This window comes from Miniopterus schreibersii (assembly GCF_964146895.1).
Source record: "Miniopterus schreibersii genome assembly, chromosome: 13".
In the NCBI taxonomy this organism is placed as follows: domain Eukaryota; kingdom Metazoa; phylum Chordata; class Mammalia; order Chiroptera; family Miniopteridae; genus Miniopterus; species Miniopterus schreibersii.
The window spans coordinates 51,492,569-51,519,217 of record NC_138113.1 but is presented as its reverse complement, the minus strand read 5'-3'; the positions used below and the strand labels follow the sequence as shown (position 1 = coordinate 51,519,217).

At 50.9% G+C, this 26,649-nt stretch overlaps 2 protein-coding genes across 9 annotated transcripts in view; both read right to left on the bottom strand.

The window, feature by feature from the left end:
• The window catches only part of BCL2L11 (BCL2 like 11), a 42,859-nt gene extending 32,985 nt beyond the window's left edge, over positions 1-9,874 (bottom strand). For 4 of the 8 annotated variants that reach the window (XM_081156264.1, XM_081156263.1, XM_081156268.1 and 1 more), the window contains exons 1-2: positions 8,081-8,355; positions 6,853-7,247 (exon numbers count right to left, since the gene is read on the bottom strand). In XM_081156264.1, the coding sequence (XP_081012390.1) occupies positions 6,853-7,247; positions 8,081-8,349 (664 nt within the window). In that variant the 5' untranslated portion in view covers positions 8,350-8,355. Of the gene's footprint in view, positions 1-1,465; positions 1,550-2,117; positions 2,311-6,852; positions 7,248-7,347; positions 7,484-8,080; positions 8,356-9,639 lie in introns of those variants that run through there. The other 4 variants (XM_081156265.1, XM_081156266.1, XM_081156269.1 and 1 more) reach the window with 4 other exon arrangements.
• A 1,888-nt stretch (positions 9,875-11,762) lies between these two features.
• The window catches only part of ACOXL (acyl-CoA oxidase like), a 272,425-nt gene continuing 257,538 nt past the window's right edge, over positions 11,763-26,649 (bottom strand). Inside the window, exon 19 of the mRNA XM_081156817.1 lies at positions 11,763-12,983. Coding sequence (XP_081012943.1) covers positions 12,783-12,983 — 201 coding nt within the window. The 3' untranslated portion in view covers positions 11,763-12,782. The remainder of the gene's footprint in view (positions 12,984-26,649) is intronic.

The window sequence follows — 26,649 nt, the reverse complement described above, 5'->3', positions numbered from 1 at the left end:
AGAAGGCAGGGTTCTTTGGAAAAGACAATAATGCTGGGAAAAACAGAAGGCAGAAGGAAAAGAGTGAGACCAGATATGAGATGGGTAGACTCCATGGAAGAAGCCAGGGGTGTGTGTCTACAGGAGCTGAGCGGACCTGCTGAGGACAGGACACTAAGGACATCATTCATTCACAGAGTAGCCAGGAGTCGGAGACAACTCAATGGCGCACAACACACACAACGTATGAAAAAAATTACCCCCTGACCAAGAAGAATTTGTCCCAGGTGTGCAGGGTCATTAATGCTGAAAATCAATCAATGCAATAATACACCTTATCAAAGGCTCGCATAAGCAAATTCATACGATATCAACTCATGCAGAAGAGACATTTTACAAAATCCAACACCCCTTCCATCCGCGATAAAAACTCTTAGTTATCAAGGAACAAAGAGAAACTTCACCTTTTAAAAGAGCATCTACAAGATACCTACAGTTAACATCATACTTAATGGCTCAAGACTAAAATGCATTCCTGTGAACCAAAACTGAACATGTGGAAGTGAAAATTAAAAATACAATACCACTAATAACCGCTCCAAAGTAAATGAAATCTAACAAAGCATGCGTAAGACCTGCGTGCTGACAATTACAAAACCTAAAGACCTAAATACTTGAAGAGACCTGTCTGGTGTATGGATTGGAAGATGCACCACAGTAAAGATGCATATCCTCTCCCAAACTGATCTGTAGGTTGAACACGATTCCTATCAACATCCCAGCAGCAGTTCTGAAGGCACAAACAAGCTTATTCTAACATTTACTTGAGAAGGTACGAGACCTAGGCTAAGCAATTTTGGAAAATGTTGAATAAAATGTGAGGAGTCACTCTACTATCACGGCCTAGCATATGACCACGGCAATGACGGCGGTGTCGTGTTGGCAGAGGAGCACAAAACAGAATCTGGAAACAGACCCACATAAACATGCCACTGATTTCTGGCGAAGGTACAAAAGCAGTTAGATGGAAAGTGGATCACCTTTCCAAGAGATGGTGCTGGAAAAAATAAACACTGATCTAAACCTCACACCTTACACACAAACTAACGCAATGTGAATCACAGATACAAGTGTAACAAGCAAAACTAGAAAACCTTTAGAACAATGATGAAGAATTCTTGGACTGACTGCACACCAGAAACATGATCCATAAACGCAAAAACTGATGAACTGGACCGCATCAAAATGAAAAACCTTTGCTCTATGAAGTGAACAGGTGGCAGGACAAGCTTCAAGTTTTTAACAGGTCACCAATGACACTGTGGTGCACCCACACATCTTGGGTGGATCCCTGGATGTTTTTGAGTAGAGAGCCAATCCCAAAAGGTCACGTACAATATGATGTATTTCTACAGCATCCATGAAATGACAAGTGTAGATAAGTAAAACAGATCAGTGGTTGCCAAGGGTCAGGGAACCAGAGGGAGGTGACTGTGGCTATAAAAGCTCAGCAAGAGTAGCCTTGGGATGAAGCTGTTCGCGTCTTGATTGTGGAGGTGGTGACACAAACCTACACGTGTGACAAAATTGCACTGAGATTAATATGCACTCACTCACATGTGGAACTGGTGAAATCTGTACAAGATAACTGGATTCTATCAATGCCATTTGCTGGCTGTGGACACTGTACTATTACTTACACAAGGCACTGCCATTGTGGAAAACTGGGTAAAAGATACACAGGCTCTCTCTGCATTATTTCTTACAATTGCATGTGAACCTATAATGATCTCAAAAGAGTGTTTTTAAGAAAGATAAAAAACTGTCTACACAGTTAATCACTAAATTTTATGTGGAATCAGTAGAGAAAATTTCCTTTTTCTTTTGTCACTTTCTATCCCTCCTCAGGACCTAGAAAGTGTCCACACTAGCGAAGGCAGGAACTGAGTCTTCAACAAAGACTGCACCAGGCTCTGGGGCCCGAGGAGCCACCCCACCCACCTTCTGCTTTCTCAAAGCCTGCATGTAGCAGGAGTTGAAAGGGGTAAAACAAAATGCATAATCATATTTTCCTGGAGAACACAGCTATCTACAAAGCTCGTGAGTGTTTAAGGTGCTTACAAAGTGAGGGTAATTACTTTCACTCTCCTAAGTCAACAAAAGCAACCAGGGGAGGAAGTTCATGGAGATGATGTGATGCGGGTGGGAAGAACCAGGTCCGGCTGCTAAGGCCCCTGCGCACAGGCTGGCTCCTCCGTCTGAGGGCCCGCCCAGCCACCCCGCACACAATGCCAGCCACGGGTCTCATCTGACATTCTGCTAGTAGCCGTGCTTAAAAAAGTAAAAAGAAACAGGTAGGATTAATAGCAAAAATACATTTTACTTAATGGCCAACACACACATGAGAAGATACTCAACGTCACTAACTGTTAGGGAAACATAAATCAAAGCCATAATGAGATACCACCTCACGCTCATTAGGATGGCTACTGTCAAAAAACACACACACCAAAAAACCAACATTGGTGAGGATGTGGAGAAACTGGAACCCTTGTGCATTGTCGGTGGGAATGTAAAATAGTGCGGCCACATTCCTCAAAAAAACCAAAAACAGAACTACCATATGATCCAGCAATCCCACTGGGTATGTACCCAAAAGCAATGAAAGCAGGATCTCAGAGATACTTGTACACCTTGTACACCTATGCGCATGATGCATGATTCACGAGAGCCAAGAGATGGAAGCAACCCAAATGTCCACTGACTGATGAATGCGTAAAGAAAGTGTGGGTAAAAAAAATGTGGTCTACACATACAATTCAACCTTAAAAAAGGAAACTGACACAGGCTACCAAATGGATAAACCTTGAGGACATTATGCCGACAAAAATCAACCACTTAACAAAAGAACAAAGGCCGTAGGATTCCACTTATAAGAGGAACCTAGCAGAGTCAAAATCACAGACACAGATAAAATGCAGGTTGCCAAGAGCTGAGAGGAGTGGGAAATGGGAAGTTGTTCAGTGGGCATAGTTTCAGTTTTACAAGGTGAAAAAGTTCTGGGACTTGGTTGTACAATATCGTGAATATACTTTTAACGCTACTGAACTGTACCCTTAGGAAGAGTTAAGATGATAAATTGTATGTTAATGAGTTTTTTACCCCAATAAAAAATATTTTTAATTTTACCCACTGTACTCAGAGTATCTCAACATAGAATTATCATGAAAATGACTGGGATATTTTGCCCTCCTGCTCATGTACTAAGCCTGAAATTCCCATGGGAACCGACATGACAGCACATCTAATCTGGAAGAGTCCCACCTGAAGGCTCAGTGCCCACCTGTGGCTTCCCTGTGAAGCCTGTGCTGAGCTGGACCTTACCTGTCACTGCTATGTGACAAACCCGATAGCTAGATCCAAGTAACTAAAAATATCTGGAGGGGGGGTAGGATCTTTTTCTTGCTACCAGACGTTTTTGGACATGTTATCTGTTCTCAGCTCTTTGGAAAGGCTAGTAGGCTAATCTTGAAGTCCTCTGAACACCTCCTAAGCCTCTCCCTCTCCGTCAGGCCCTCGGGATTTGCCGAACATCAAGCCTCCCTTCTCTCAGAGCTCACAAACGAAAAGATCAGCCATGAGGGGAGCATGCAGGACCCTGAAGGACACAGAGAACACAACTCCTACAGTGAATTCTGATGTGCCAGGGACAGTATAAATTTTCAGTCATTTAACCGAAATGACACGTGGGAGTGAATTACTAGCATTCACCCCTATCGTGACCTTTCTCAACCCGTACTTGCAACAGCACCGACTACACCTTCAAAGGGTGACTTTGTACAGCATTCAGAGCGTGATTCGTATGAAAACACATCTGGTGAAAGCGTGCTCACCAGAAAAGGCACTCAGCCACCAACGCGAGTCAGCCGTTTTGATTAAAATCATCAGCTCTTGTCTAAGAGAGCATCTGGGACTTCTTCCTCCCGGGGTAAAAGGAGACTAAAACGTGGTCAAGTGAAAACATGAGGATCGCTCTCAGAGATTCTTTGAACGTATCGTCAGAAAACTCAGAGATGTGAAGGAAAGCACCAGGGCGTTTCTGGCTGCTGTGCATCCCACCCACACAGAAGGCACTTTCTCAGTGGAACAACATGCAGGAACAGCACCAGCGACACTGTTCCCCACCCCAAGTCCCTGAGCAGAGACTGTCTGTGGACACGGGCGCCCCTGGCTAAGGAGCACCCCTTCATAACCTCACATTCGTGCTCCACTGGTGGAAAACGATCACAAGGACTTCTTTGTGAAAATTGTATTTTGCAATAAATTATCAAAAGTGTCATTGACAATCTTAATGGATGTGGTTGAGTAAGGGATGCTGAACAGGGCCAAAGAGGAGCGAACCAAATCTACCGACTCAGCACATGGCAGTGGCCTTTGGGAACCAAACTATGGTACAAACATCCAAGAAGAAAACGTTACGGACCACAAAGACGGTAAATGCTGTTCCATCTAACACGTGCACACCTGACGACCCTCTTCTCCCACCAGCCCCCAGGTCCCCCACCTCGGCTCAGCCCCTCCTCGAATAATCTCCCGAGGGCTGATTCTGAAAACTTTCCTTGGTACATTCACTTCAGATGCACCCCTTAGAAGTGAGCATTTGATCCTATGCATTCAGTGACCACGCAGATCTGCTGAAACATAGCTAATAACATATAAAATTACACCTCAGGGTCCATTACCATACTTCACAGGTATAACCATAAGTCTGCTTAATAATTGAGATTGTGATCGCTAAAGTTCTCCATCTGTCATCTCAAGCAGCACTGCTTATACCTTATAATTAGCTCGCTAAACAATGTGTTACCAAAAAAGCAATCACGCCATCCTCACGTGAAAAAGTACACTAACTTACCCAAACCTGGTTAACAGGGAGAAGAAACTATTTCTGTGCATTAAGCCACCCCCTACAGAGATTGGTTTGGTCTGTTGTGAAAAACTAACAGCTTCTGAAGGCTCCTTTAACACGTAGGTTGTTAAACACACACACCATTAAGCCCTGTGGACTCATTTAAGAGAGCAAGAATGCTGTGGGTTCACCTACACAGGGTTATTTTCATGGGCAGAAACACATCTGCAAGCACCAAGAACTTCTAAGGCTAAAATGAGTTCAGGAGCTGTATCAATAGCTATAATGAAAGAAACAGCAGTAATAAAATTTCCGGCTCCTCTCCCTGAGGACGGGTCCTAATAAAGTGCAGTCGTCGCTTGGTACCCTGTGGGACTGGTTCCAGGGCTCCTGTATATACCAAAACCCATGGATGCTCCAGTCCCTTATATAAAATGGTGTAAATATAAAATTGCACATAACCAGTATTTGCACACAGGTGACAGCAGGGTGTGCCTGCATATCACTTCATGCACATGGATTCAGAGCAATGTATGGCATGTGCATGGCAAATTCAAGTTTTTCTTTTTGGAACCTTCTAGGTTTTGCTCCCCGCACCAAGTATTTTCCACCTGCAGTTGGTGACTCCTCTTTAGATGTGAAACCTGTAGACACGGAGGGTCGACTGTACGGCTCAGCATTTACACACAGCCAAATGCAACTGCTGATGTTTTTGTCATTTGTGCCTGCCATGTCCCGGGTATGTACAACCTGACACATGACCAACCCTCTAAGGTTCTTTCTCTGTGATGTGGGGACAGACTGGCACAGTTCTCACCTCATTGAAGGTTATGAACCAAGTCATAGAGAATCTGCAAATGCAAGATTTGTCAGCGTTCCAGCAGTTAAGCATCTCCTCTGTTGACTCTGTGTCACTTATGTTTTAACAGAACCAGTACTGAATTTCTTAACTGATAATGCTGCCAACTTGCTCATATCTGGTTAAAGCAGGAAGGGCTAATCTGCAGCAGAGGAAAACGAGAACCAGCTGAATCCTGATGAAGACACGAGCCTTTCCCACCAGTGGGGAATAGCGATTTGAACCCACACAATCACTTCCTTAAGGCCCACACTCAAAGTCACATGCCAAGGGTCAAGGGTTTAATCAAGCCTGCAGATGTTTCTATCTGGCTTGTACAGTGCTTTGAAAGTTCTAAATTAGTTGCCAATGTTTAAACATCAGGACATTTGGCATCAAAATCTGCATTCTTGGGTTATCTTGCAATATAGGAAAACTGACCACTGAGGCCACATCCCCTCAGGGCCACAACTGGGGGCAAAGGATCTCCAGTTTATCCTAATCCCACCAGGCTGGCTTCCTCGCTGACAGTACTGTCGGGTGTACCTGAGCACTGATGTTTGCAACTCTTGGTTCAGACCCTAAAACTGCCTTTCATCCCTGAAATAAAAACCCACAATCTAATCTCATTAGGATTATGTTAAAACTCTCTGAACAAACAAAATAAACCCAGAGAAGAACCTGAGTAGAAAACACACCATGTTCATAGTTCTACGTTGGCACTGGCTATATGTCAGTTTGGAAAATGATAGCTTGTCTCATCACTTCCCACTTTTGGTTATGTTAAGTTAGCTGCTGCAACTGACGGAGTCCCTTCTAAACAGAATGTCATTAATAAGTAAACCTCAGTAGAGAGAGCTGGCCAGGTCACACACTTAATGACAACAGCAGGAACTCCAGCTTTGCTGCCCAATAAGCTGATGCTTGGACCTCAACTTGCTGCGGTCACAAAACTTGGTGGTATTTTTTTTTTAATGTTGGTTTGGTGTTTTATTCCTCCATTCCCATCAAAATGTGGGATAAATCAGTAAAAGGATTCTAAAAGGGGCTATAAATGCCGCATGCTGCCTCTCAGTAGATATTCAAACAGCCACAAGTCCACTGCCCCGTACCCGGATCTGCTTACCCATTGCATTGAGATAATGGTTGAAGGCCTGGCAAGGAGGACTTGGGGTTTGTGTTGATTTGTCGCAACTCCCGGGTGCCGGGCTCCTGTCTGTGTCAAAAGAGAAATACCCACTGGAGGATCGAGACAGCAGGGAGGATCTTCTCACAAAGATGAAAAGCGGGGATCTGGTAGCAAAAGGCCCAGGGCTGGCCGGTGGGGCCAGCGGGCCCTGAGGGCTGCCGTGGGGGCAGCGGTCCCCGTCGCCTTCAGGATTACCTTGTGGCACTATCTGTACAGAGGTGGGGGCCCCAGGCCTGAGCTGAGGAGGCCTCTCCGTGGGCTGTAATTGTCCACCTTCTCTGTCACACGCAGAACTTACATCAGAAGGTTGCTTTGCCATTTGGTCTTTTTTTCTGCAAGCAAAATGAAAGTCAAGATTAGCTTACGCAAAAAAATAATCACAACGAATAACTGAATTAGCTAATTTTCATCTACTCATTAAAAAGTTAATACCAAACACTTCAACAGTAAGTCGTTACTTTGCCTATTTCTCTGACAATCTTCCAAATAAGAATAAAAACACACATAATGTAACAAAGGTATTATTATTTGTGTTGAGGGGGGGACTATAAACTTCCTGCCACCAAACAAAACACAGTGACATCAATGACTTGTGGGGCTGGGGCTGGAACGCAGACACAAGTTTAGAGAGAGGCAGCCTGTCTGAAGCCTATTCACAGGGCTCCGCTCAGCGCCCACTGGACTAAGCCAGAACCCCCAGGGGACTCCGATTCCTTGGTTCCCAGGACTAGACCCTGCGCGTGGGGCATCGGAGGGCGCGCAAAGGCAGCGACTGCAGGCGGCTGGCCGCGTTCCCCGCTCCCGCCCCATTGTTCTGCCGAAAGTGCTGAGGGCAGCAAGTCTGGGGAGGTTTGGCAAGGGCCGTCCGTCGTAGTAAGTGCGTCACAATAGAGTTTGTAACTCTGAGCCCGCTCGGCCCGCTCCGCTCCCGCCCGCCCGCCCGCCCGCGGTCCTTCCCACCCGGGCAGCGCAACGCACCCGGCCGGCAAAACTTCCTGCAAATCCACCCGCACTGCTAGGTGAACACTTCCAAACAGGGGGTCCCCGAAGCCGGCCCTGGGCGCCCCGACAAGTCAACAGTAACCCCGCACGCTAGGCGACCCCGGTCGCGCGGCCCCTTCACCCCGTAGACCCTCCCTCTCCCCACGAGCCGGCAGAAACTCACGTCCGCCCCTTTCTTTCCGAGCGTCGCCACCGGGCCCGGGCCCCGCGGCGTCCGGCCCGCACCCTTCGCCGACCCGGAGCCCCCAGACCGTCACCGCGAAGGCGGCGCACAAGACAAAGCCCTGGACCCGTGCTAAGAGGCCGCGGGGCGGCGCAGAGCCTGCAGCTGGCCGCACGCCCGCCGCCGCGATCCGCTGGGCCGCCCAGGATTCCACGCGCCGCGCCTCTGTCCCGCACCGCCCCGGCCGCCGCCGCCGCCGCCGGGAACATCCTCCCCTCGGCCGCTCCTCCCTCCCCTTGCGCGCTGCACCCGCCGCCAGCGACTCGGCCGCCTCCCCGCGCCGCTGGCGCCGGTGCCGGGCTCCCAATTGGCCCGCGCGCGCACGCTCTGCGCCCCAGCCAATCGCCGGCCATGGCGGGGGCGGCGCCTACCGGCCAGGCCGCCCGAGGCAATGCGATTGTTGACAAATTCGCCTCGGAGCACCTCGCGGGCCGCGGCGGGGACGACGGCTTCCAGGACTCTGGGCCCCAGCGCCCGGCTACCCAGCCTACCCCTCCGCCCGTCCGGACGCCGCGCGCGCGCGCCTCAGTGGCTCCCGCCGCCCGGAGGAGCCGGTCACCTGGAGACAAAGCAGGAGCCGCAGGCGGTCCTCATACTCGGGTCCTGGCCGCTGGCCTCTGGCCGCCGCCCCCCGCCCAAAGGCCGCCCCATCCCCCCCCCGCCGCTGCACTCATCCTATCCAACTTCCTCCCTCGTCCTCCCCGTGCGCCGCGGCCACGCACCGAAAACGAGCGACGAACCCGGAGGGTAGGGCACTGCCAGCAGCACCGCGAGGAGTCGGGCTGCGCTTGGGCACGCCCGAGTCTCTAAGACCACCCGGCCGGCCCCAGGGACGGAGCAGGTCTGCTGCCCGCGCTCGTCCAACGCGTGGCCCCGGTGGTGGAGGAGACCCTCGGTCTCTCGCCGTCCGTGGCTCGTGAGCCTGGTGTCGTCCGCAGGGCGATCGCAGAAGGGAAAGAGACCCGCACACGTCCGAGAGAGTGGACCCAGCGGCTGCCCCGACCCCTCGGCCTGATGTGCACGAGAAAAAGCCGAATCTCGTCATTTAGTCCCCAGCACAGTTCTGCAAATTGCAAATCCCCCGCACAGAGCCCGTGCACCCGAGACCGACGCGTACCGCGCGGCCCGCGAGACTTCCCGGGCGGACGCTCAGCTCACAGGGCGCAGCAGCCTCAACTCCGGGGCCGGCGCGGGGAGCGCGCGCCGCCTCTCCAGCGGCCCGAGACGCTGCAGCACCCCGCGCGCCGCATCGCTGTCAGGTCCACAGTTCCACTAAACGCTAGCAGCCTCCGCGCGGACGACCCCTCCCCAAAGTGGACCTGCCTGGGGAGAGGACCCGACCCGCTCTGATCGCCGCTTCCCGCCGGGCCACAAGCGGGACGGGGACGTGTGTCTCCACCAGCACGTGCGCGGGAAGCGGGCAGGAGGTGGAGCGTGTGGCTAGGGCGCCAGTCACCCACCCGTCCCGTCCCTCGCCCGGGGATCCGAAGGTATTTTACCTTGCGTTTCTCAGTCCGAGAGTCAGAGTCAGACATTGGGGGGGCGCGGGCCAGGGGAAGGCGCCGAGGCGGTGGCGGCGGGAGCGGGGCGCACCAAACAGCCGCAGGAGAAGCCGGCCGCCACGGGCAGGGCGCGCTCGGCGTCTGCGAGGACGCTGCTGCGGCAGTAGCGGCGACGCGGGTCTGAGCGATCAGAAGAGCTCACGACCTAGACGCGGCGCGGAGCGAAGTGAAACCTGCGCGGCTCTGCAGCCCAGCTCTGGCCCGCGGCCCCGCGCCCAATCGCCGTGGGCCCCGCCCCCGCCCCGCCCCGCCCCCGCTGGCGCCCGCTCCGCCCCCGCCCCCACCGAGGCCCGTCCTAGCCCTCGGCGCTTCGGTCCCCGCCATTTGGCTCTGCGTACCTCTCCGGCGTTAGCGGCCGCAGGTAAAGGCGGGGCGGCCCGCGGGGTTCCCGCTGCGCGCGCCGCCACCCCAGCCCCAGCCCCAGCCCGGCGTGTTTATCGAGTGACTCCGGCTGCCAGCCACCGAGTTTGCACCCATCCCCCACCCCAGTATGCATCCTCGCCTCCCCCCCAGCCGGGTGGCGGCCGCGCCGTGCGTGTGGAATAGAGGGGGCGCTCCTGGCACGGCGAGCCAGCGGGGCAGCTGCCGCCTGCCGAGCCTCAGGGAGGCGCCCAGACCCCGGGACCTGCTGCTGGAGTTTCTCTCAGCCGCGCTGGGGCCGGCGCGAAGACGGGTTGGACCCTAGAACTCGCGGGCCCACGGTGGAGAAGGGCACCTCTGCTCAATCCCCTCTCCCAGAGTCGGGGCCTCGGGCGGGACCCGATCTTCAGGCGGCTCATCTTCCTGCGGGGCGCCCGCCTCATGCCACCGGCAGGGCCACGCAGCCTTTCTCCCGCGCCGGACCTCCGCCAAGCGGCGGAGGCATTAGTGGGCGGAGAGACCAGAACAGGGCGCATACCGATCCCCAAAGCCTCTTTCCGAAGCCCGGGTACGAGACGGGAAGCGAGCGCGCACCGAGCAGGTAAAATAAGGAAATGAAAAAAGAACTTAAAAAAAACAAATCCTTTTAAGAAAAAAAAAAAAAGACCAAGAAGAGCTACGCCTCCGGGTGGGAGAGAGGGTGGTGCTTCCGCCAAGTTGGGATCCTCAAGGATTTGGGGGCTCTGGAAACTGTCCCTCGGTTTGATGAGGACAGTGCAGGCGGCCCCGGGGTTCCAGCCTCAGTGGGGAGCGTAGTACCCCCAGCCCCTCGGTCTTGCGCGCCTTACTCCCTTCCTCCTTGGAATCTGCGACCCCACTGCCGCTCCCTCCAGCGCACCTCCGGTGTTCCTTGGGGTCCGCACCCTCGCCTGTCCTCCCAGCGCGCGCGTCCTGCTCGCCCCCGCCCTGCGTTCCCCAGGCTTTGAGACTCAGCGGCGCGGGAGTTGGGGTAAGGTCGGGTCGGGAGAGGGGACCTCTCGCCGCGGAGGAGTCCGGGCTAGACGGATTGCAGAAACTCAATTTCGGGTCCGTCCTAACCAGCACCCCGGAAAGGAGAAGGGAGGATCCTCGGTGCTGTCCTGCCCCCTGGCCACTTTGGTCAGTTTTTGTTCGTAAGTAGATATAGAAGGGCAGCGTGACAGCACAGCCCCAGATTCAAGCCTCAGCGCATCCTCGGGCGAGTCCTGACCCAGTGAGTGGCCAAGGGTTGGGGTGTGTGTAAGGGGTGGGGGTGGGGGGTGGTGTAGGTTTTGCTGCAGGAGGGTAAGGGCAGGCGTGGACGTGGCCAGGGGGACCCGCAGGCCCGAGGTCTCTCCTGACCGCGGCTTAGAGCGTCCGCTCAGGATTGTAGGTGGCGGCCGCAGGCGAGCTCTGCGCGGGAGCCGCTCGGCGTGGCACCAAGAACCAGCCTTAGAACCGGCGACGCCCACCGGGAGCCCCAACCCGCCGCGCTCCCGGGTGCCCCGCGCGCTCCGCGGGCCTGGACAAGGCAGGCTGGGGCCGGAAAAGAAGCGCGGAGAGGGTGTCGTCTGCTCCGGTGCAGCTCCACCGCCCCCGCGCTGCCCGCTCTGTCGACTCGGTGAACACTTTAAAAAAAAAAAAAACACCACCAACAAAAAAAAACCCAAACACAAAGACTTGGAGGAAAGCAACCTGTTAAGCGCACTTATCTGGCACAAAACTAGGAGATCGGCCAGAAGGCAGCTGTTTACGCCGACCAGACTATGCTGCGGAGCTCGGGCCGAGGGCCACTCGCCGGTGCCCGGGAGCCCTTCCCGCCCAGTCCCGCTGCGTCCGGAGGTCCTTCTGAAACCTGCCCGAGCCCAGAGGGGGCATCCTGAGAAGGGCGTTGGGCATCAGGTCTCCGCTCCGTCGCGGGAGCCCTTTCGGACACGGGAGGAACGCAGCGGTGCCTCCTCCACGACGTGTGGCGCGGGAGGGCGGAGGAAGGCTGGAACAGAAAGGGACACGGGGATCCGAGACGTGGGAAGCCCGAGGCCCTCGCCAGGCTCGCGGGCGTCGTCGCCCGGGTGGCCTCTCCAAATTCTGAAATCGGCTTCCTGCCGTGTATTGCCCGGGGCCCCCTCCCCGGCAAGCCTCGGGGGAGCCTTCGCGTCGCTTCATTTCTTTATTAAACGTGGCATCTGCGCGCTTCTAGAGAACACAATACAGTTGGGCTCGGTGGAAGCGTTTTCCGCGCCCTGTCCCCCGGCCGGGGTGCCGCGGGCATGGTAGGACCAGCCGAGCTGGTGCTTGGCGGAGCCTCCGGCGCAGGCTCTGGTCCAGCCTCGCGTTTCCTCGCAGAGCCCGGGAGGCTCTGACTCATTGGAGCCGCGGCGCTCGCTTAGCTGAACCTCTGCCCGTGGGTGTTTGATTTCTGTGCTTTGATTTTTTTTTTTTTTCCCACCCAGCACCACAGTTTTTCAGAATCACCGGGAATCTGCTGCCAGCGGGAGACCTTGAATGGCACGGCGGGGGGGGGGGGGGGGGGGGCGTTGGGTGCGCTCGCAGGGAGCGCACTCTATCGAGGGGGTCTGGCCGAAGTTGGAGAGGCGGTGCGGGCGGTGGGGTTACAGGGAGAGGGTGCAAGCTGCATGCACTCGCTCCGAGACGGCCCGGCGCGCCCCGCCAGCCTCGGAGGGATCCCGCCGCCACGCCCGCTACAACCTGGCTGCGGATTTGGGCGGCCTAGAGCTCGCCCTTCCCCGAGCCCCGGGCTGCTGCGGCGCGGGATAGAAGGCCCAGGTGGCCTGCGGGTTGGTGATTCCAGCGATCGGCGCGGGCAGGTAGGTGTGCGGAATGTTGAAGGCAGAGATCACCCTCAGGGCATCATCCTTCACCGAGGCACACAATTCCAGCAACTGCAAAACACGACGCAAAGGCACAGGTCAGATGCTGGCTCGCTCACAGTGGCTGGAAGCCCACCGCCCAGCACCCGCACACCCAGCGGCCCGATTCCCTGGGACCAGGAGGGTAAACACCTCCGATCTTGAAAAACCCTAGGAAGCCGTTTTCATCTTAGAAATTCTTAACTCGGTGACACCTTGTCTGACAGAAGCCCATATATTCCCTTAAAAGGGTGGGGGTGGGCTACAAATCAGCTGGGAGCTCCAGATCAGAGCCTGAGAGTTTATGTCCCCCTTCCTCTGCCCACTCCTGTAGCCCTCTCCCTCCCTCCTGTCCCCTCTACAGTGCCTGGGGTGCCACCCTCTGGCGCACACAGGCAAGTGAACTGGTAGAAAGTCTGAGCAGGTGAACTGCAGAGACCTGCCGGGTTCTTCCCCAGCAGCGCCTCCCCCACCCCCCAACCCCCATTCCTCCCCACACCCACACCCTCACCCCCAGGTTGGCTGCACGCCACAGCTCCTAAAAACTGCAGCAGTGGTGCGGCTGCTTGGGGGAGGGTGGGGCGGGCTGAGGCTTTGGCAACTTGGTGCATCTCCTGGCTGCTGCAGGATATCCACCACCTGCAGTTAACACCAAGGAACCCTGCCAGTGCATCCCCCCCCACACACACCCCCACCCCCTCCCTGTACCCTTGCTTATTCTGACAGCCATTGGAAGGCAGGATAAGACATCCCAGCAGAAGGGAGGGGAAGATGCAGACCAGTGATTTTGGAGGCTCTGCATTAGGTGTATTTTATTTCATTTTCCATGGTTTAGATGCTAGTGCATTTTTTACACCCCCCTCCCCCCGCCCGCAAAAGCTACCAAAAATAATAGATTGCTTTTCTAAAAGTAAACAATGACTCTCCTTTCCATTAACCAGCTACACACTATTGTCCATTTTTCAAGTTTTCAGGCAGCTGTAAGTTTCTTTCACCAAATTACAGTTCACCCCAGGTTTTCATGGTTTACTTTTATGGTTTTAAGCACACCACTTAACCAGCTGCACCTTTGCCCTCATGGGAGTGGTCATCCCTGGGGCTACACTAATGCTGTTAAGACCACAGTTCTTTTGCAGCAGTCCAAAATGCAATTTCAAGTGTTCAGAGAAGGGGGGCTAAAACTGGGGTGAGGGTGTGTGTGTGTGGGGGAAGAGCATGAATTTTAATCGTCCAACAATACCTCTTCCTTTCACATGTGCTGTATTACATCAGTAATTTCTAATGAAAACCTTCATTCTTTATGCACTGTGGTTAAGCACCATCAAATCAGTACTGAAAAGACTTTGATCGTATTTGCAAGATGCACTGTGATGAACTTTCGCTGACCAAGATTTCAAAGTTTGTAATTAATACTCTTGACAAATCCCTGACTAATCTGTCAACTCTCAAAGTCTTTAACCACAAAATTCAAAACCGTGAGATGAGTAGTCCCTAGACCTTCCACATATTGAGATACTATTATTCAAAATAATTTTCCCCTTTGGGTTTGCATTAGAAAACTCAACTCATATATTCAACAATGGGTGAAATTCAGTTACTTGAATGAGTGTTGTGTGAACAGGTATGGGTTTGGTCTGTCTGGTGAGGTAGAGATAGAAACTATAGGAGTCAGATTTCTATTCGGTATTCTTACAAATTTAAAAAGGAGAATGAAATAGACTCAATGTAAAAAGAAGGAATCAAATGGCTGCTGAAGAGGGTTGCCTCACTCGCACATGTTCAGAGTGTCACCCCCCAGTGACACTCTGAAGAGGAATGCCGTATTGGCGGGAAGACCTGCTAAGATTTTTTCCCTGAACTTGAATTCTGGGGCTGTCTAAAACACTCCTCCTCTCACTTTCTCTGTTTCTCACAGATGGCAACGGGATCCCCAAAACAACTAGGGTCTAGGTGGAAGGACCAGGCATGGGTCCTGTTATAACACGTTGCACGCTGATCCCAGGTGTTTTCCCACCTCGGCCTGGAAGGAGGAAGACCCTTTCCCTTACAGTATGCACTGGGGTCCTCGCCTGCGTTAGGGACTGTGGGGCGCTGGAGGCTTCGTGGTGCACGCTGTGGGACTTTTTACAGATATGATCTTAATACAGAATAAACTTAGGTAGCTAATGTAGCATTATTATACCGTTAGAGCATTTTTGTTATTACCAGGGAGCCCTGTAGGACTAACCAAAGTCCTATGAAAGCTTAGTTTTCTTACCAAACGTAAGCTTCCATATTAATGTAAAAAATGGTGCATGTTGTATGTAGGCCCCCACCCCATCCTGCCAGTATGTGACCCAATTATGCTGGACAAAGCACCCCAAGCCTACATCTCTTTATAAAGAAAATTACGGCGAATAGCTTTTTTTTTTTATGTTTTTAGATTTCAGAGAGAGGAAGGGAGAGGGAGAGATAGAAACATCACTGATGAGAGAGTCATTGGTTGGCTGCCTCCTGCACGCCCCCTGCTGGGAATCCAACCCTGTGACCTCCTGGTTCCTATAGGTGGACACTCAACCCTTGAGCCAGGCTGGCCAGGCTGGTGAGTAGCTTTTGAAAAAGCATGAATGAAGAGATGCCCTTTCAAAATAAAAGGACATAAACAAGTTGTAAGTTCTTGCAGAACATTTTAAAAAGGACAGACCCAAAGCAGAGGCAGTATTTACGTTAAAAACAATAAGAATCTAAGAGCGACTGGAACTTCCCAGGGAGTGAGATTTGAGAATATCTACGTAATTTAAAGAAAGCAGAAACACGCAGCCCACACAGGGCAGTATATGGCTATGTTCATATGGGGATTTTCAGGGAGGAGATTTATAACACCGTTTTGGCTTCCCACCCACACCAAGGTGCAGGAGTCGTTTCTTTCCCTCCTTTTTTTGACTTTCCCTGCATTTTCCTTGTTCTGGTGGGGAGAGCAGGATGGCCCAGGATTGGCGATGACTGAGCTTTGCAGCCTCTTAGGCAGAACCTATTCTTCCGTGGTGCTTAGGGTGTGAGGTGCCAGTGCACTTGCAGCAACACCCCGGCTATTCCTAGGACTGCGTACAAGGTTTTCCTTCCTCTTTCCATGTCCCTCACCTCTGTTCGTGTAAAGTCCCTTATCCCCACCTTGAAACATCCCTCAATCAACCCCTTTCTTACCCAGGCACTGAGGTCTTTCTCCATCCCTTGCCTCCGCTGCCTGTGACTTGCCTTGACCAATAAAGTGTGGAGAAAGTGACACAGTGTGAATTCCAGAAGATGTGCCTTCAGCAGCCTTGCCACAGCCACCTTGCTCTCCTAGGACCCTGAGACCAGCCTGCAGGAGGATGCAAGGGGCCTCAGCCAACAGCCAGGCCTGCTGCCAGATATGTGAGTGCAGTCATCCTTTTGGACCCCCTGGTTCTGTTTAACTAAAATGACCACAGTCACAGTGTAACTGCAGAACCTGATCTTGCCCTGTTTCTAACAAGACCTGGAAATAAAGTTTCAACCTTGGATACAGCACATCACAAGCAACACTTGTGAATATCAGTCACAGGTAACACTTGTGAGCCCTTAACTGCTACCTCTTAAAACCCCACCCTGAATACCTGGAGCAGGAGAGGCATCCGAGTCTTGCCTCCTGTCTCCTTGCCAGTTGACTCCCAAATAAAGCTCCTTTTTTCTCTCGATAGCCGGTATTCTGCTTGTATGTGCACTGGGGAGTGGGCCCTTGTTCGGTAACAACAGAGTGACCCAACCTAAGACTAGCCAAAGAACTGCCCAGGTTGCCTGCCCACGAAACTGCAAGAACGAAAAAACTGTCACTTTATGCCACTGAGCTTTAGGGTGGTATGTACACAGTAATCCGTAACAGAAACAGATAGCCTCCTTAAAACTCAAATTGGCGTTCAGCGGGGCCATAGTCAGCTGCACTTCTGCCACTTAATTATGTGAGGACAATTCCATAATTACACAGCTAATGCAGTTGATAGTGGAGTGTAGCTGACTGATAGGCTTAACTGGGAGAGAGCAAGCATTTCAGTCCTAAAGGAGTAGTTTATGAAGCCAAATCGGTGTCCAGATGGTGGGGTACCTGGCAAAGAATTTGAGTAGTGGGCTGGAAGCCCCCTGCAGGCCCCCACATGCCCCACTTCCCCAGTCCAACTGAGATGGCAAATCCCCAGGACTTGCCTTCCAACCATCTCTGTAAGAGGCTGTAACCTCCAACAAAAACACTGACTAAAAACAAAGTGTCAAGGATGGGAAAGGAGGCAGAAAATATTTGCAACCAGGGATCAAGTCTCACAAATGCCTAGGTCCTTCTGCACCATTAGTAGAGAGAAATGGGTGGGGCCTGGTCAGGCCCAACCAGAGTCAGCTGGTGCAATGGAATGGACTGGCACCTCTGTCACCTTACTTCACTGGAGCTGCAGCGTTTCCCTACTCCCAGAGGGTTCTTAAGCAAGGCTGGCCAGAAAGGGATTCCTCTCCAAGACCTGGGGTCTGTATGCTGCAGAATGTGGGTAAGAAGTCTGACCTCAGAAATGGTTAGGAGGGTGGAGTGAGGTAATTATGTGAAGGCTACACTGTCAGCTGCCAAAAGCAGCCAAACAAAGGGTTGTCAACTCATTTTCCCTGAAATACCATCATCAAGGCCTTAAAAGGTTTCCAAGGAAGTCATAAGCAGTGAGTTCCAACGTGAATCTGTCCATCAACGCAGAAACTTGGGGGCTGAGAGTGACAGGACGTGGAACCGAGCACGTACATGGACGTCCGACTTGCCGCTTCTGTCCAGCTGGATACTCTTACTGCTCTGTGGCGCAAAGGTTTTTCTCATTTAAACAGCTTTGGAGAGTGTCCTCCTTAGAGAAGGCACTCACACCAACACGTATGCCCTCATCAGCTGAGTTGGAGGACTCTACTCGTGATGGCAGCTGGGAATAAGTAAGAGCTTTTCTCATGGGATGATCTGACCTCTTCTATATGTCCGAGGCCCTTCATGATGATTCCATGTGTGAATACCACCTCCAGATGGTTGGTGACGGCATCAAAGAGGAGGACTGCCACCTACGTCCCTCAGGTTAACGTATCTCATGGGAGAAAGGTTGATTTACCTTTGTTGTGCGTCTGTGGAAAAGGCATCCCTGGTTTCTCTGCCTCTGTTGTTGCTGTACCAGAATCTGGTGTGAGACCCCTCTCCACGCTCTTGTGCAGCCCCCCCCCCCAAGATCTCCATCAGGTTCTTTAGATTCTTGCCTCGCCAGGTTACCTTCCCCCAGGATGGTTCTGATCCGCTCTTTCTCTCCCCCAAAGCCCAGAATCTCTTCCATTTGCCTCTCGGGTTTAAAGCAAAACCGTTGACTTGAACTTGGCCCTCCCACGGCACTTGACTGAGTGTCCATCACTGGTTCCCCGGCCGCCACTCACGCACACGCTGCACTTTCCACTTGGGCCAACGGAAACGCATCTCGCCTTCGGGTGACTCTTCGTGTCTCTCACTTGCCATCTTCTCTCACTTGACACCCTGTGAGGGAGGGAGGCCTCTTTCAAGCTTTCGGCCCTTGGTTACAGATTTCCTGCCTTCCTAAGCCATCCGAAAGTAGTCAGCGTTCCCTGAAACAATGTGGACGGGTCGGTGAACTTTGCCGAGCCCAGTTCCTTCATCTGTAGAAAGGGGATATTCTCTCTCTCTTCGGATTTTGTAAGAATTAAATAATAAATATGTAATAATACATTTATGTTATATGATAATTATAATAAAGCACTTAGGACTACTGACCTTGTCCCAGAGTAGATACTAGCTAGATAGTAATTCCATTTGCCTTCTTATCACCTTTGTTTTTCCTGAACACCTTGTTCTTATCTGTCTATCTACATTGCTGTTCTATATTTATATAAATGTATATATATTTACATGTATATATATATAATATTTTTTCTGTTTGAAGATTTCCATTTGGCTTTTTTATAGTTTCAATTTCTTTGCTGAGACTTCCTATTTTTTGTTTCAAGTGTGTTCATATTTGCTCACTGAAGCATTTTTATGATGGCTGCTTTAAAATCACCCAGTAATTCTCACATTACTGTCATCTCAGCATTGGCATCTATTGTTCTTTTTTTAAAAAAATTTTTTTAAATATATTTTTTTTATTGATTTCAGAGAGGAAAAGAGGGAGAGATAGAAACATCAATGATGAGAGAGGATCATTGATTGGCTGCCTCCTGCACACCCCCTACTGGGGACCAAGCCCAAAACCAGGGCATGTGCCCTGATCCGGAATCGAACCCTGATCTCTGGGTTCATGGGTTGATGCTCAACTACTGAGCCATGCCAGCTGGGCATCTGTTGTCCTTTTTAATTCCATCTGAGACCTTCCTCCTTCTTGGTGTGATGACTGTTCAATTGAAACCTGGACAGGGGGATGTTACGATATTTAAATTTCTGTTTTACCTGACCTCCAGTGCTCTGGCGGTGTCAAGCAATAAGAGAATGTATCTTCCTGGGTGTTTATTAAAATCCCTCCCAAACTCTCTCGGGTCAGTAAGGAGATGTCAGGCCACAGGGATGAACATGCTCTCTCGGGAGGCGGCGTGTCACCTCTCAGGCTCCTGCACTGCCTGCCGAGGGCCAGCAATGGCAGAGCGGCTGCCCCTGTGCCTGAGACCCCTCTGGCTTTGGCTGCCTGGAGGAGCACAGCTGGGGCCAGGGGACGTCCCACCCATCGCCTTCACCCACGGCCTAGATGGCCTCCCATGTCGAAGCTGTCTTCGGGGCAAGGGCAACCTGCCTGACAAAAGGGTGCCAAGCCCACTGGGACAATGTTGGTTTTAAAGAGCAAGACTTTGGAGCCCATCTTTCAGGAGGTCAGAACTGGTTGAAATGAAAGAATAGTATGTGTTCTTACATTTCTGACGTGCCTTCCTACCACACAGGTGCTCCTCAGATCCAGTACTTTCCCATTAGGCCTGCTTTTCAGGAGTCTCTCTGCAGCCAACCTTTACTTTCTAAGGGATAGTTAGATGCGGGTGGGCTAGTCGTGTAATTTTCTGCCCATTCTTTTCCAAATGACTTGATTTTGAATTAACAAGATATTGGGCTGGAAACTTTAAAAGGGAGACCTTAATACAAACAACAAATCGTTTTGTGTGTGTGTGTGTGTGCGCGTGTGTGCACTTTTTAAAAATCTTCACCCGAGGATATTTTTTCCATTGCTTTTCAGACAGTGGAAGGGAGCGAGAGAGAAACATCAATGGGGGCCGGGGATCGTGCCTGCAACCAAGGTATGTGCCCTTGGCCACAATCGAACCAGGGACCCTTCAGTCCAAGGGCTGACGCTCTAACCACTGAGCCAGACTGGGTAGGGCCCAACCAGTCATTTTTCATCTACAAGATATGATGGAGGGATAAGATTAAAGCGATTGGTGAAATGAGGTTTCCATGTACCTTGTGACTGTCATGCATGGCTGTCTGTGCTGCTGTGACATGTGACAGATCCTGCCAGGTGCTTCTGGCCACCTCTGCCTGCCTTTATTTCCCCCATGTTACTCCATGCTTGTGCTGGCCAGCCCTAGTCCCCAATGGACATTTCCTAGATTGGTCCCCAGCCTTTGCCGAGGCTCCATTGCTCCCTCACAGTGTCTGTCTGTGCTCTCCACACCCCAGACCAGATGGCTGGGCATGGAAAGGTGACCAGATACAAAGGGCACCGCTGGGCAGCCTGGACTGGCCACCTACCTACACCTCCAGCATCTTTACCGCAGTGTAATGCAGCCACACAAGGCCCTTTGCAGATGTCACCCAGGCTTTCTGTGCTCTGCTCCCTGCTGCCAGGCACTGCCATTCGCTGCACACCTACTGTGTGCCAGGTGACAGAGGAGGTCTTGTTAACTGCCTCATTCAGTCCTCACCACAGCTCTGTCAGGTGTCACCTCACTTTACAGATGGGGTGAAAGAATTTCCAAGGCTGAAAGAATTTAGAACTTTGTTCCAAGTCACCTCATAACTGGCACAACTAGGGCTGTAATCCAGAGCTTCCTGCTCCCATAGCCCTGTGGACCTACCCTGCCTTCATCTTCCCCTTCGTGCCTCACTCAGTTTCCATCCCTGGAGGGTATGAGGTGTCGCACTAGGAAACGCCTGGGGTTCTCCCTAAGTCAGAACAGAAGTTCCGTGCATGCACCCGCTGTGGACAGCGTGGGTCTGCCAGCCACACATGTTCTCCAAGGGGCCGAGGGCAGTGAAAGGTGCCAAGGACACTGGCTTCAGAGCCAGCTGCCGTGATGCGGTAAAGCCAGCCTGATGGCCTGGGCACTCCTCCTGAGGACAAGGCTTCACCTCTCCAGAAACTACACCTGCTAGGGGGCGTCAGGCTGGAGGGCGTTCCAGAGACAGCAGGCTCTCCCCCAGGGGAGGGATGGCCACTGCTGTGCAGATTCCCCTCTGGAGGTAGAGGAACCCTCCTGCACTGTTCAGCAGGCGCCCTGCTCCGCCAGGCCACGCGGAGTCACCAAACACAATTCACATCCCTTCCAAAGAGCAGCATGCTGACTGTCAAACTGTCATCAGTGACAAGAGCCACAATCAAGTAATTTACCTGCAGCTTTTACCACTTCTTTTGAAGACTGACTTCCAAACTCATGGAGCACTCGGAGGCCTTGTCTTACCTCTCTCCCGCCCATCTCACCCATCACCTCTCCCGAAGAACTGCCCACACGCGTTTTCCAAGGGGCCAGAGCGGTGGGTCTGTAACAGCTAATTTGCCATCTGAGCACAAATGCCTGGCTAGGGGTCGACATAAAGAACATACTGGAAACACACCCGTGAGCATAGTTGCACTCTGTGTGCTGTCAGTCTAGCTCTCTCCATTTATCCAGCCACCACCGGAGAGGGGAGCTCTGCTCCTGGCTTTCCTGACCACCGGCCAGCTTCTCGAGGCAGGGCCTGGCCAGCTTGTTGGGCCTGCCCGTCCCAAGGACACGTCCATCCTCATGGTTTCTACAGCCAGGTTTCATTAGCACACAGTGAAACCCATGGCTCTGTTAAATAATCAGGACTCCAGCTTAATATCTTCTCTTAGTGGATATAAGTTACATTTTACGTGATCAGTTCTTCGGCTGAGAAATATTTCGCGTAATCTGAAATGTTAGAATGGAGACACGTCCTTCCTTACCAAACAACAACAAAACACCCTTGTGTAGCCTAACTAGAGAGTTTATTTGAGGAAAGACACATTTACCTTCAAAATGTTCTTCCTATAAGTGTATTTCAAAGAAATAGTGCACAATCCTGTCATTTGCTAAATATTATTAAAAACGCCCGGTCCGGCCCAGCTGGGTGTGGCTCAGCGGTTGAGCGTCGACCTAGGATCCAGGCGATCGGGGTTCGATTCCCGGTCAGGGCACATGCCCGGGTTGCGGGCTGCAGCCAATCAATGACTCTCATCATTGATGTTTCTATCTCTCTCTCCATCTCCTTTCCTCTCTCTGAAATCAATAAAGATATATTAAAAAAACAAACAAACAAAACCACAAACACAAACAAACGCCCACTGCAGTAAAAGAGTGGGACTTGGATCCTGATGTTGTGACTTCCGAGCCACAGTACCTTCCTTCTCTCTGAAACGTAAGGATCAAGTGAGTCTGACAGAGTATTTATAAATATTACTGTTACTGTGTGCTCTTCGGCTAGTAATGAAAATAATTTCTTTAAAAGTCTGGCATTTTCCATTACAAAGTGTGCTTAATCACCATCGCCTAAGACAAGAATGCTGACACAGGCATCCACGCTAACCACTTAATAAGAACTTCTGACATTTATTCAAACTGCTACTGATTCATAAGAGGAAAAGTTTTAAAAGAAGACGAGTGCGCACTGCCTTCCCTTTAGAATACAGGAAACCATATAAAAGTATTGGCAATGGAATTAAAGTAACCACAACGCCACCCTTGGTAGCATTTTCTACAGACAAAGACGTTTATGTGAAACGAGAAAGAATATGAAATTAGGTGGTTGTAATAAAGCTTCACCATTAGCTTCCCACCCTTTCATATAAAAGAAGCTGCATTTTCATCCACCCAGAGCTCAGCCTTGTCAGTACAGACTCAAAGAAATGTGAACATACCCAAGAAGGGGTGATTTTCAGTCAATTCCCCCCCCTCCCCCAAGAAGCAGAAGCTCCACAACCAACCAGAACTAAATACACAATAGGAGCCCAAAGTCATTAAGGAGAAATTCTGTGTCAGTGGGTCCTGGAACTTTGAATTTTGAAGATCCGAATGATTTCAAAAGCAATTTGGGAGAACTTCTAATTAGGATATAGAAAGATTCAGGAGAACTTTGCCCCCATGGTAACAACCAGAAGTTGAATCTAAGGGTAAATCAAAGATTTCTGAGACTCTAGCCCAACATCCTCCCAGCTCAAGTGCTGAGAGGAGCCCTGGCCAGGGTGGCTTAGTTAGTTGGGCATCACCCCAGGTACTGAAGGGTTGCCAGTTCGATTCCTGGTCAGGGCACATGCCCGGGTTGTGGGTTCGATCTCCAGTGGGGGGGGGGGGCATGGAAGAGGCAGATGATTGATGTTTTAATCTCACATCAATGTTTTTCTCTTCCCCTCTCCTTTCCTCTCTCTAAAAATCAATAAAAAAAAAAAAAAGAAAGAAGTGTTGAGAGGACCAACAATGCAGAATGGGAGTGGGGGTGGGCCGGGGCTAAGCCCGTGAACTCAGTCTAATTAGTAAGCAGCCCCTGCTCAGCTTGACTTGAGGGGGGATCTTAACACAGCCCCTCACCCTAACCACAAGACAAAAGAGGCGGGGAATAAAGAAGAATAAATGAAATAAAATAAAATAAAATACGTGATACACAATGTCTGGGGTACAATGAAAGTTACCAGATCTGGAAAGACGCAGGAAAATGCCACCCAAAATGTAGAGAAAGCACAAATATTATGCGATGTTTCATGAGATAAGCTCAGCCGCTATGAAAGACCACAGGGAAAATCCTAGAGCTAAAAAGTGGAATATTTGAGATAAAAATTCACTGATGAGTTTAACAGCGGAAAGAACATTGTAGAACAAAGATCAGTAAGCTGGAAAACAGATCAGTGGAGATTATTCTAAGTAGAGCCAAGAGAAAAAAGAAAAAATATATATGAAGAGAGCATCAGGCCCTGTGGGATTATATCAGCAACCTCACATCCATGCAGTTGGAATTCTGGAAGTCAGAGAAGGAAAAATAAAATTCTAGGAGATGTAATGGTTGAAATACTTCCAAATTTGATATAAAACATCTTCCACATATTCAAGGAAATTGAGTTGGTAAGCTGGCTTTTGTCAAAATTAAGAACTTTTACTATTAAAAGGATGCAAGGACAAGCTACAGCCTGGGTGGAAATATTTGCAAACTACGTATCTGACACAGGACTAGTATCTAGAATATATAAAGAACTCTAAAAACCCAACAATTAAAACACACACAAACAGTTCAATTAGACCATGGAAAAAAAGGAGTAAGCAAACTTTTTACCAAAAAGGACATACAGATGATACATAAACATCTATAAAAAAAAAATTAATAGTGTTCAGTATCATTGACCATCAGGGAAACCAAATTAAAAACCACAATGAACTATGACAACATACCTATCAGAGTGGCCAAAACAGAAAACCAGTGCCACCACCACATGCTGGGGAGGATGTGAGGGTCACTCTGCAGTGCTGGTGCAGTGAACATTTCACACCACTCTAAAAAATGACTTGCCAGTTTCTTTAAAAAGACCAACATGAACCCACCATACAACCCAGCAATGGTATTACTGGGGGCATTGACTCCAGAGAAATTAAAACCTATATTCTTACCAAAGCCTGCACATGAATGTTTCTAACAGCTTTATTCCTAATAGTCAAAAACTGGAAGAAAACCAGATGTCTTTCAATGAGCGAATGGTTCAGCTGTGGTACATGTATGTATGTATACCTCTTCACCAACGACAAAGAAACAGACCATTCCCACGTGCAGCGACCTGGGTAAATCTCCAGAAAATTACGCTGAGTGGAAAAAGCCAATCCCTAAAGGTTGTGTATTACGCAATCTCCTTTATACAACATTCCTGAAATGACAAAATTATAGAAATGGAGAACAGGTTAGTGGTTGCTAAGGATGAAAGGGTTGGTGGGGAAGGGAAAGAGTGTGGCTATGAAAGGCCCCACGGGGAACCGTGTGGGATGCAGCAGCTCCGTATCTTCACTGCGTCCCCGTGGAAATCCTGGGTGTGATCTTGTGCTGCAGCTCTGCAGGTGCTGCCTCTGGGGAAACCAGGTAAAGGGCCTCAAAATCTCAGGACTGCTTCTTACAAGCACGGAAATCTGTGCTTCCCTCCAAAGGAAAAGGGTGACTTACCATTAGAAAAAATAAAAGCAACTACTAACACCCTTTATTTTATAAAAAAATATATATATATTGATTTGTAGCTAGAATATTAATTTCTCCTTACATGGGTGGAGTAGGGATCATTTCCGTTTCAAGTTCAGTAATTCATTTAAGTTTTATTATGGAATCATGATAAAACCCACCTCGTCTTTAACTGTGACTTGGGGTCCATCCCGTCTGCTTGGACACAGCTGAATCCCATCACCTGACACTTTTGTGTAGCACGGCCACTCTCGGGAACAAATCTCACCAGTGGGAAATTCTCACTGTGTGCCCTGGGGGAAGGGGGTGGACCCAGGACTCTGGTGGAAACCGATGCCCCGGGACAGGGCAGCTGCCCGAAGAACTCAGGCTGGAGCTCAGGGAGGCAGGAGCTCTCTCCTGAGGTTGTAAAAAGTTATCTTTGAATGAAGGAAACAGAGTTACCCCGGTGCACTCCCCAGATACACAAAGCTGCGACTGTGGGGCCAAGCCCGAGGGTCAGCCAGGTGGCTGCCACTCGGAAACCGGCACAGCAGCGGCGGAGACCTTGGGGTCTCTTTTCCCAGCCAAACTGAAGAAACCAAGCAGCCCTTGTGTTTTCTTAACCTCACTGAGTGGCCTGCAATTTTAGGTTCAACAGTGTATTTTATGCCACTGAGAGCAATTCTGGGCCAGGGAAGAAGGGGAAGGGGCGGGAAAGGGACCCCCCCCTTTTCTAAGGGCAGCAATCTGTCCACTGATACTGCTCATCTCTCTCGGAGGGTCTCCGGCTCAGGGAACAGAGGGTGGCCCAGGATACACCCGTATTCTAGTTGGTCCCTGCTGTCCCCTGGGGCGATCCAGGGATCCTACAGAAGTGAAAGCGGGCTAAAGCCAGTTCTGGGGGGCGCTTTCAAATAGAAGATTTTAAAATGTGACTCGGTTCTGTTCCGTGTGACCACTCCATTGTAATGTCATTTCAATAATACTCCTGGTGTCCTGACCAAGGGCCACCCAGCAGGAGATGTCCGTCCCCACCCTGATGGGATGGGTGCCTGGGCTTACACCTCACACCAGCTTCACTCAGCCCGGAGGACACAGCCACCTTCTCACAACCTCCCCACTTGCTTGCAGCCAAGTCAGATGGGCCTGCTGGGGGGTGGGATGGGGGTGCAGAGCCAGAAATCTTTCTCCAGTTCCTCACAAAGAAAAGCAAGGGTCTAGGTGAGGCCAAGGGACTGAGAAACCTGACCTCCCCTTCTCAGCCCAGCGAGTAGTTTCAACATCCTGTGCCTAAAACCTCAG